Source organism: Phoxinus phoxinus (assembly GCF_949152265.1).
Source record: "Phoxinus phoxinus genome assembly, chromosome: 24".
Lineage (NCBI taxonomy): Eukaryota > Metazoa > Chordata > Actinopteri > Cypriniformes > Leuciscidae > Phoxinus > Phoxinus phoxinus.
Genome location: NC_136899.1, coordinates 5,900,058 through 5,912,196, shown reverse-complemented (window position 1 = coordinate 5,912,196; position 12,139 = coordinate 5,900,058). Strand labels below are relative to the sequence as shown.

At 39.0% G+C, this 12,139-nt stretch overlaps 1 protein-coding gene across 1 annotated transcript in view; it reads right to left on the bottom strand.

Moving 5' to 3' along the window:
- Positions 1 to 12,139, bottom strand: part of mmp16a (matrix metallopeptidase 16a (membrane-inserted)) — a 67,806-nt gene that overhangs the window by 21,090 nt on the left and 34,577 nt on the right. Inside the window, exon 7 of the mRNA XM_079602617.1 lies at positions 431 to 592. Within this exon, the coding sequence (XP_079458743.1) occupies positions 431 to 592 (162 nt within the window). The remainder of the gene's footprint in view (positions 1 to 430; positions 593 to 12,139) is intronic.

The following is a 12,139-nucleotide window of genomic DNA, read 5'->3' as shown; positions in this document are numbered from 1 at the left end:
AGGCAACGGGGGAGGATTTATGAATGGCAGTGAACGACACAACTGACGCTGGTAGGTCACATGACAGCGACAACATGGCGGATGTAGTCCTGATTTCATTCATACTACCCATATTCATACTATATAGAGCATACATTTTTAACGGTCGCGAAGTCAATTCTAATTAAAATGTAGTACCTACTTAGTACGCGATTTTGGACGAAGCAACAAACGGCTCTCATGAGTTGTTGACTCAAACGACTCTCATGAGTCAACATTTTGTGGTTTGATTCACAAATGAACGACTCTTATGAGCCATTTGGATGTTGGAGGGGATTCAGGAAAGTGGATCTGATTGGAGATTTGAGCTACACACTGAGGTTTAATATTTAGTGGGTGTTTGTTGAGAAAAGTAATGTCGTGAATTTAGCGTGTTCTGTGTGAAGGTTACCGTAGATCTTCTGGATGCCCTGCAGATCGTCGTGTGGCAGTCTGAAGTTCTCTGTGTCCATGTACTGGTAGAAGGGGGCCATGATGGCAGTGGGGTCGTTGGAGTGCTCCAGGCCTAACGCATGTCCCAGCTCGTGTACCGCCACCAGGAAGAGGTCGTTCCCTATACACACAAAACACACATGCAACCATTCAAATGACTGTCAAACTTTCAGATAAAATAACACAGCACAAATGGTTTAGTTTGATTTGAAACAACTCTGAGTTGGTTCATTGAAACATATAGTGCTACCATTGTAGTCTGATTCCCAAATCAATGAATCAAAACAAACAAATGACTCTCACGAGCTGCCTGTTTTTAGTGAGTCAAGTGCAGTGTTACCATTGTAGTCCAATTCCCAAATATACAACTCTTATAGTTCGAGTCATTTCTTTTTTAGTGAATAAAGATGAACAAATGTTTTTTTTGTGAATCAAAATTACCCAATGATTATTATGAGCTGGTTCTTTGGATAAAGGTGCCTGCTAAATGAATAAATGCTAAATGAAATAATGTTCTTTTTTAGTGAATGAAAGCATTTGTTAATGACTCTTTTGAGCCTTTTCTTTAAGCTTTTCTTTGAGCTTTTTCTGTCGATATTTGAAATCAGCCTAAACAAACACACCCCTCTCTTCATTGCTCCGCCCCCAAAATGCATGAACACGCAATGCAATGGATGTCTCTTTATCATACCAGAAGCGAAGCAAAATAGTGCTTCGCAAAAAATAAAGCGAAGATGACGAATGAAAAACAAGGAAGCACAAAAGAATGAACATACAGTACCCAAGAGTATCAAGCAAGAGTTTGTTGTTAGTCACCAGCATTACAGCAGCTCCAGACAAACAATGACACTCATAACCAGTTACTCATGTATGGAACAGAAACAACGCAACCTCAGCGTCCGTTTTCAGGCCTTCTCGCTCAGGTTTCTCCAGTGCTGGAAAGCTTTTCTAATATTAACATGGGTCCTAAAGCTCTTGCCTGATCATTACCCTTCTTTTTCCAGTGATATTCCTTTTATAAGCTTTTCTTATTTGGCTATCTCTATTTCTAGACTTTCTTCAAATCTCCCTTTTGCTCACTCTCTCTCCTCCCCCATTATGTGTGGACACGCCCCCTAATGCTGATTGGCTACAAGTTTGTTGTGTGCGAAAATCACTTACTACACCTTTAAGCAGAAATAATGAGGATCTAATTGTTAATCTACAACACATATTGAATCATGAGAAGTGTACTTTCTAAAAGAAAGAAAATGCCACTAAATTCACAGCAAAGTCTGTATGTGTCAGAGCACATAATGATATGCCAAAATCAAAGCTGCAGTCTGCATGTGTGCGTGTGGTTGTTTGTTGGCGTAATTGTTATCCATCTCTGTTTCCACTCCAGAAAAACTCATCCAGAGTAACCACAGCTACTGCTGGGATTCATTACAGTATGAACGCTGTCACTACGCACCCGCACATCAAACATCCACGCTGAGCATCTTCCCTCTGTGCACAAATGGAAAACCCCACCCTGATCGCCCCGAGATGCTTTGGAAGTGGGACTTCCAGACACCAGACAGTCCAGACACCAAAGCAAGGCAGACGTTATGCGATGGAAAACGAGAACAGCGATGGCCACATCTATCCTTTCTCTTCTCCTTCGGTTCTGACTCGCTATCTTTTATCTGCTGACACAAATTAATGACACATTTTTATTCAGTCAACTTGTGTTTTATTTAAACTGCTTGGCGCGGGAGACGCAGATCAAATGATGTGTTTTGCATTGCCGGATTTTTCGGTCTATTTCTGAGCACGGAACATTGCCCCGGAGAATTCGGCGGCATCAAAGCCGGCGGCTGCAAAACGCTCCAAAATACACAGTTGACCAAATGCTACTGAGTGAACAAAACACACGAGACCAGTTACATTTCTGTTATCAGAGGAAAATATTAGTTTGGTAGGATTTTAGAAGGAAACAAACTGTTCATAGATAACACAGAAGAGTTATTAAGAATTTATGAGTAACGGGATGGTGGGTGTGCAAGAATGTAATCGAATGAGACTTTGTAGTTTGATAAAAAATTGGGCCGCGCTGTAACTGAACCGTCTGAAATTAGAGCGATCCGTTTTTCAAAACTTTCATCATCCTGCACTGTTTATGCTACGGACGTGAATGGCATTTCAGATCTTTGACTTTTAAGGAGAAATTTGAGCCCTCTAAAGACTTGGGTGAGCTCTTTTGTAATAAAGGGATAGTTCACTCAAAAATAAATCTGTCCTATGGTTTTTAAATGGCATGAAGGTCAGTAAATGATGACAGAATTTACACTTTTGGGTGAATTGTCCCTTTAAGGCAGAGTGTATCCCCCCAGCAACCACATAGCAACATGCTAACAACCACTCAACTGCTAATCAACTCCTGGGCCAGCCCAAAACTGGCAAAACATGACTGTATTAAACAATATTTTTTTTATACAATGTAAAGTTAGTTCATTTATGATCTCTCCACAGGAATAAAGGGTAAAACCTGGATAGAAAAATGTATCAAAATCATAGCACAAAACCGGTATATTTGTTAAGAGTTAATTTGAGAATTGACTTGCGGACTACAAGCATGTGGTCCACAGGACTGCAAGAGCACATTAAGTCAGCTTTTTACATAAAATATAAACATGTATTTGAATTTATGCTCCCTCTACAGAGAGAAGGATGAAACCAGTGGGGGGTAGATCTGGTGATGTGTGGAGTGGAGTGAAGTGTGTGTGTCATACAGTATCAGCCGACTCAAGCTCAGGCTCAGTTCTCCCAAGATGCTCCTGCTGAAGTTCAATCAGGAACAGCTGTGTTTGAACCATCACATCTCTTATGTAAGACCAGAGACCCTGATTAATTAGCAGGCAGCTGAAAGCCAAGTTCACTCATCAAAAAGAGAAGAAAAGCAAAGTGATGGGAAACAAAACCGGGAAACGGACATGAGAAGAATAAACATTTTAATATCATAATACTTTATGATGCTTGCCATACTGAATGATTTCCATATTCATATACCATGGTATTTACATGGTACTCAATGGTAAATGTAAAAAACAACAACATTGTAATACCATGGTAATGAAGGATTATATTAATATGTTCCATTGTATTTATTTATATGGTACTCGAATTTACTAAAAGGACCATATGTGATTACCATGGTAAATGTCCAATAAAACATGGTAATAATACAGAACATTGATATATACCATGGTACTGAATTATTGGTACTGAAATATGTTATTTGCATGGTTCTTCAAAGAATAATATGGTTTTACCATGGTAAATGTCCAAAAAGCATGGTAATACCATGGTATATACTGTATATATTATTTTACTGAAGAATAACTGCCATATTTGTATACCATGGTATTTACAAGGTACTCCAAAGCTCTTTAATGAATAATTTGGTTTTACCATGGTAAAATAAACATCATGATACTTTGATATGCAGTATAACTATCATGGTATGTATATGGTACTCTAATTTAATTAAAAGAACATGTTATTACCATGGTAAATGTCCAATAAAACATGGTAATACCATAGACCATTGATATGTACCATGGTACTGAATGATTTCCATATTAATATACAGTACCATGCTACTTTAAGGTACTGTAAAAGTACTATGATTAATACTATGTATAATACTATGATTTTACCACAGTAATCCCTTCAAAAATGACCAAGGTACCAACCAATTTTTTTTTTTTTTACTATTTACCATAGTAGGACCATGGACCTTAAAAGTACCTTGGAGTATCATGTAAATACCATAGTACATTAATTTATATACCATGGTATGTTTCAAAGTGCCATAGTATTACCGTCTCTGTACCATAGTACTGCCATTTTACATTTTACAAGGGAATGAACAAAAAAACATGCCATTATAATAGTATGATGTCCATGGTAACACCAAGGTACACTTATGTGTGGAACAGAGACACAACAATTGGTTCATGTACATGTATCCCATCATGCAAAAGGGAATTAGTAAAATGTTCCTAGTCTTTTCTCTTTGTATCTCACCTTCTTTCTAAAGTCAGTTTCGCTTGTTGCGAAATGAGCGATGCCTTTTTAAGCCGCATGATGAGCTTCCTACACACACACACACACACACACACACACACACACACACACACACACACACACACACACACGGCTCCAGAGACCTGGGCTCTGATTACAGATGATGGATCCATCCGCTTAATTCCAAACACGAGATGGGAAATGTCGAAGTGGATCATCCCACACCGCTGAATGATTGACAAGCGTTTCTGCCACATTCACTGCCAGGAAATTATTTTAATAACAGCGAACGGCTTGATGAACTTTCAGGGATTCATTAGCCTTCAAAGGATATGACATCACTCAGCGCTTCTCAGGGGAACGGAGAGTAATTCAGTAAGGCAAGATGTGTGCGAACGTGTGGATGTGTGGATGTTTGTGACATTGAGGCACCGGGCGTCTTTTAAATGAAAAGCTAAACACGCACCCAAAGACATCAGTCAGGATACCCTTGGGGCACGTTACACCCTTTATATATCCCATACGGATTTCCTCTCTGCTGGGGGACAAAGGTCCTGTGCAACTACAGACAGAAAGCACAGGTATTAGAAAGCAACTCTATTTAATTAATCTACCATTTGCTATACCGGCTTTATAATCTTAAGTCTTTTTCTGCTACAGTACTGGCCCACACTTACAGCGTTGTCAACAGGATTTCAGAGAAAACAGTAAATGCCCAAGGCCTAACTAGTCTCTTCGGGAGAAATTGCTTTCCCCTCTTTTAAAGTGAACCATGTTTGATTTTCCCCAACGATTTCTTTCTTCTGAGTGCGCAAAGAGCTTCTGGGTAGTATCTATTATAACATCACGGTCACATGGAGATCATAAACAAAACTGTGTGAAACAGCACTACGCATTTGAGGGAATCAAAAACACACGGCACAAATGGTTTGGTTTGATTTGTGAACAGCCGACTGTTGAGTGAAACATATAGGCTGCATCCGAAATACTTGCCTATAACTCGTACCTGTTTTGTACTCAGAACCTTTCATGCTAATCACTACTCTGTTGCTTTATTTCTCTGTTGCTTTACACCCGGCTAACACAAGTCATTACACCCTACAAATACACCAGCCTAATGCTCTTCTCTGCTAACACAAGTCATTACACCCTGCTAGCAAACCCTACAAATACACCAGCCTAATGCTCTTCTCTGCTAACACATGTCATTACACCCTGCTAGCAAACCCTACAAATACACCAGCCTAATGCTCTTCTCTGCTAACCCAATCTACTACGGTTTGCTAGCAAACTCTAGCTTAACAATGCTAACGCACCCCACAAACAGACCCTTGCTGATTCACACTCAGTAAACAGACGCAGCTAAGAACACCATGCTAACAGATCATTACAGTACAAACAGTAGGCCTTAGCGGTTAGCATCAACACAGCTCATAAAGCACACAGTTGAACTGCAAATCAGAGGAATCCCTTCTGAAATGCTAATTATGGATGAGCAACGTTATTAGTCTTCATTTCAACATGAGTGGTGATTAAAAACATGGGATGGTTGAGAACAAGAGGGCTTTTGTTAGCCCGTGGAGAAGGCCATCGCTGAAGTAATTGGATCAGGAATGGAGAACGAGGGAGACGAAGAGAACGCTGAGTACTCAGATTCCTGGCGTTCTTCTGTTAGCCGTGGCTGATTCCAGGAGAGATCGGGTTCAGGTTCATTCTTGGGTGTGAAGAAATGAGCCGGTGCCCATGAACAGATGAAGCATTGTGGAAAGAACAGCTGCTCGGCCATCTTTCTCTCTTTTCTCTTCATCTGTCCAAAAACCCCCTCTCTTCCTCTTGTTCGGTTCTCACGTCTAGACTAGACTTACGGCCTTTACTTTGGCTCTACTGCTGCTTTTCCTGTTTCAAATTCAGATCTTCATCCTTACTAATATATATGCTGACCTTGAACACAAACCATCTTAAAAACGCAGTACTGTTGTAGAATATTTAGTTTGCTCACGGTTAAGTGTTTTTAAAACTTCCAAGTAGAACTTTAGTCGATTAGTCGCTGCGTGATTTATCAAAATAAAACAGAAAACGCTATATGGCTTAGCATGATTATCAAATCGCAAAGGCTGCGGTTAAATAAATAAATAAATAAATGTGCTGTGTGTTATATGTTATAAATATAGTTGTAGTTCTCCCCTTGACATTCTCTGGTTGATCTAAAAAATAAACACGGCGTCTGAAATTTGATCTTTGTTATCAGTTTGGTTGTAAATGTACTTTTTTGGCCACAAACGCCGTCGGAAAACTAAGGCAGCTGACTCTAGCCAATGACTTTGCAGACGGCGTTTGCGCACGAAAGTACCTCACGAATCTGATTTCGGACAGACTTCTCAGGCAGCGTAACGGTTTAATGATCTAAAGCTAAATAGAGAGAGCTTTGGTGATAACTAAGCGAATATTTAATTGCTACAATAGTCATTATAACTAGAAATGACATCAAAAGTGAAAACGCTGGCCAAAAAAGTACATTTACACCCAAACTGATAACAAACAGCAAATTTCAGTCGCCGTGTTTATTTTTTAGCTCAACTGTCACGAAATGGAACGCACAGGATTGTGGGATATCAAAAGCATCGGAGGATATGCTGCCATCAAAAATCGATCAGATGAAGGTATCGCATGAGAAGCTAACATTGAATTTGGACGTGCCTTGATGCCTTCCCTCCCTGGAATGCCAACTCCGAAGGAAGCATTTTTAAGCCAATGTCTTCTTTTACATGTGAGCAGCTCATGATCGAGTGTTTTGAGTTTCTCAGAGCGGCTCGATTCATAGTAAAGTTTACTCAACACAAACTCGATTTCAGCATCTGATCTGAATTTAGGTTGCTTATAATGTGCATATTTGGGAACACAACATGTGGCACCTGGCTTCCTGTTTTTTTTTACGAAATTCAATGAAATTTTAAAACGATTTAAGTAAATGCAAAAAATAAGACAGCCATAAATATTAGTATTGTGTTTTTTACGATTTTAAACTATATTAAATGGACTCTAGAGTTCTTTTTTTTTTTTTTGGTGTCAATTTACACATAGCAGTATTTCCAATACAGCTTAATGAGAATCCACATTTGTGAGGTCACGTTTATACTAAATTCACTATAAAACTGCTTTATAAGAAGGAAGACAGTATCTAAGGCAGTATCTTAAAGACTCCTTGACTTTAGCAAGCTAACAAGGCATGAATAAAAACAGGCTGGTACTGAATCCAGAGGAAGTGGCCTTGAGACAGACACACGCAAGAGTGAGGAGAGATTAAGGACAGTATTTAAACACTCACACGTCAGGTTATCAAAGCCTCACTCACAATGCTGTGTGAGACAAATTTTGAATGAGAAGAGAGGGAAAAAGTGAGAGAGAGAGAGAGAGAGAGAGAGAGAGAGAGAGAGAGAGAGAGAGAGAGAGAGAGAGAGAGAGAGAGAGAGAGAGAGAGAGAGAGAGAGAGGCAGGCTGTGCCGGCGGAAGGTGCTGCTGTTACCCACATGGAATGCTAATGCTCCAGTCGGTGGGTGAGAGCCTATTTTGAGAGCAGGCCTGGTGTGTAGCAGCATGAGTCGCTCTCCTTACACACACAGGATATGGATCACAGTACAACGCAGTGTCTGCAGGCCATTCAAATCACATATTGGTTATTCATAAATGCTAATTCTGCCATATACTGTATTAAATTAAGTGTGTACTGTGTACACAGTCTCTTTAGCTGCAATTTATAAGTAAACAATGACATCACAGACTGGTCACATGACAAATGCTGCATTCACAATGTCAGAGATTCCATAGTTACGAGGTTCCAAATGGTAAAAACATTTGTTTTTGCTGAACTATACTAACGCGCCGACTTCTCTGTCATGTTTCTATCGTTTTAATTTAAAGTCAATATTGCACTTTGCATATTCTTCAACATTTTTAGAAGTGAATATGTAGTGATTACATTTTGATGTCTTCGAGAACAAAGCCGCGCATAGGCTACATCTGTTTTGCCGTTGTAAGAGTTGCCATAGAAATGAATAATTTCTGAGGATGTGAACAGCTCAGAGTCTCAGAGTTGTCATCCCATAATTACAGTAATTCTGACACAACATGAGTGCAGCAATGGTTTCAACAAGACAACATAAAACCGCGTTTGCATTTAACTTCTATAATGTGTTGAATCTCAGGTTTCGATTGGATTGTGAATCTTCTGGAATAACTTGTTGATTTTATTTTTGACTGCCGCCAATCTGTTGATTATATTGATGCTGTCTATATGTTTATCTTATTTGGAAAAAAAATAAAAATATAATATACACTACCATTGACAATTTTAGTGGTTGGTAACATTTTTAAAAATGTTTTTAAGCTCTCATGCTCACCAAAGCTGCATTTATTTGATCAAAAATATATTGTTAAATATTATTACAACGTAAAATTTATTTTTTATATATTTTAAAATAATTATTTATTTTTCAGTATCATTATCTATCTATCTATCTATCTATCTATCTATCTATCTATCTATCTATCTATCTATCTATCTATCTATCTATCTATCTATCTATCTATTATTTATTATGCCACTGGCAGGTCGATTTTGAAAATATGTAACTTTGCACATCTGTAATCACACACACACACACACACACACACACACACACACACACACACACACACACACACACACACACACACACACACACACACACACACACACACACACACACACACACACACACACACACACACACACACACACACACACACACCTGGCCAGTCATTCTCTTCCAACAGAGCTTGTTCTTTGCAGCTTTCCAGATGTTCAGTTCCTCCGTCCTCTTCCTCCATCATCCTCACACTGCTCTAACACGAGCTACGACTCCTGCCTGCTCTTGCATGTGACTAAATGTGTTCATCAGAAATGTAGGTGAAATTCTTGAATTATTTAAGCATGTCTCCTGATTCAGGAAACATTCAGGGCATTCCTCACTCTCGATTGTTTTTCCTACACACAGAGCCCGTCTCACCCTGATTTGGGTGAGGGAGAGAAAATATCACTCTGGAATTTTAATTTCCTGCATGAATGCAGCCGCATGAATGTTCCATATTTTCCACTGTAGCCGATGTTATCGCATCAACTTAAGAGTGCGGGGAACTTCAGAATCCGTCGGAATCCGTGTTCGGCTGTGTGGACGCCTCCCCGGGGACATTTTGGTGAAAAACAAAACATTTGCTGCTTATCTTTTCAAGAGTATAATGGTGCCTGTATGGGCAGCTGGAAATATTATAGGTTTTCTTATTACATACAGGCTGATGTTAGATATAAAACTACTGGTGCAGTCTGTAAAAAATATGGCACAATGTACTGTGCTAATATGCAGGAATTTTCTGTATTGATTTTTCACAGGTATTTAACACTATTTTGAATTATGCACTTCATTTTGTTGTGTTTTAGGGTTGACGGGAATGTCCGTAGACTTAACGGAAAAAGTACTGGTAATTGTGTTGTAGTTTTTTCTTACAGTGTAGATTTTGCTAAACTTAATGCCATTGACTAAAAAAATTAAATAAATGCATTTAATTAACTTGTTATGGTATATTATTAAATTAATATTTTAAATGTAACCATTAATTGCAATAATTTTCTAACACTTTTAAAGAATGAGTTGGAAGTTCTAAAATCTGAAATTATGAAAATTCCAGTTATTGTGAAAAGTGCTATACAAATATTTTTTAGGGTTTATACATCTCACATTAATAGTCAAGATATGCTGTCAATATGTTGTCTTTATAATGCCACACACGCGTAACATAATCGCATCATTATATTTGAGTGTCCCTGGCATTAAAAGTTTGAAAACCACTGAGCTCGAGTTAAAATATAAACAATAATCACAGTGACACTGTGAATGTGTGTAACTAACTACTCTTTAAATGGTTGTCAATGGAGAAATATACTTTTTTTGACAGCATTATGTAGTTGTGGAATCTACTAGCAGGCTAATGGGACCATGCTAGCCAATCAAACGTTGGCGTGCTGATTCGAACCTCCAACCTTTTGGTTACCACCACAGATCTTCAACCACTGCACCACGACACTCATAAGGGCAGAAGCTACACAGCTTCACCAGTTCACAGTTTTGGTGCTAAACTGGCTGCAGTTGTACAAGTAAACTTCTCTATTCTGTGTATTTCATCTTTATCGTCACAGACAATCTCTCTTTCTTTCATGAGACCAGGAGATTGTTACTCCTGTTGTGAGGTCTAACTGCTCTCCTACACACACACACACACACACACACACACACACACACCAGCCGTAATGTCTGCTTCTGAAACCAAGCAGAGCGATAAAATTGAAAAAAAAGGTACGAATTTGAAAATATTGGGTGAAATTTGCATTTTTCTGTGTAGTTTGTCCCCCTAACCCAGACTAAACATCTTGTGAGCTGTGTCCCCTTATTATACTCCCAAAATCCCCATCACTTGCTGCTTTTACACACACACTGACCTACTTACAGCCGAACTCTCTGACAAGACAGTGGAGAGGATGTCCACAAGCAGAGAGTGGAAGTGTAGGCCCGCGTGAGCGAGGATGTGTCGGCCTCTGAGAGCTGTAATCCCTCACTGCACGTCAACAAAACAAACACAACAATCGTGCCCGGCAACAGGCAGGGGATTGATTTGACAGAGGCGCACAAGTGTTGTCTCCTGTTGACCACGTGCTTTGTGGGTGTATGCAAGTAGGCCTATTATAAAGATAGATGGCAGAAATGGCAACAATTGGAAATGTGGTGAATAAGAGAGAGAGAGACACCTAAAGGGTTCCTATAATAGCAGGATGACAAGTGTAGAAAATAGAGAAAATAGAGAGAGGAAGAGGATGAGTGCAGGGGAAATGGAGGATGAGAGGGCAGTTAGATTTGAAGGAGAGGATATTGAAGTATGGAGGCTGGTTTCTGCCTCAGGGTAAAAAATGAATAATAAAATTGTGACTTTATATGTTGTAATTACCACCGTATTTCTCGTAATTGTCACTTATATTTCACAAATTATCTTTTATATCTTAAAATCAGATTTTTTTAATCACAACAACATATGGTAAAATGTGACTATATCACAATTGCAACTTTCACATCGCACAATGATATTTATATCTCAAAATCTGACTTTATATAAGTCACAGTTGTGACTTTGCTTCTCATCATTTCATCTTTTTATCTCACAACTTTTTGGATCGTATGTAGCCCCGCCTCTTTTCAGCGCTGCGCTCATTCCTTTCTCTCTCCCGGTGTGTATTTCCACAGTATGACGGTAAGATCTTACGGATTTATTAATGAACCGCTGGTTTAAAAATCTTCCCGGTCTACTTACTGTACATCTGTTATGACAATCCACTTCAAACATTACAGTGCTCATGATAACTTTAACTAACTCTACAATAAGCAAACCCACTTCACCAGCTAATAACTCTTCGACAGCGATGCCATAGAAATATACAGAGCTACCGCAAAAACACAAGATACTAAAGATGGAAGCACGCTTGATTCTCTGGCGCATAAGGTTTATATCTCACAACTCTGACTTTATATCTGTCAGT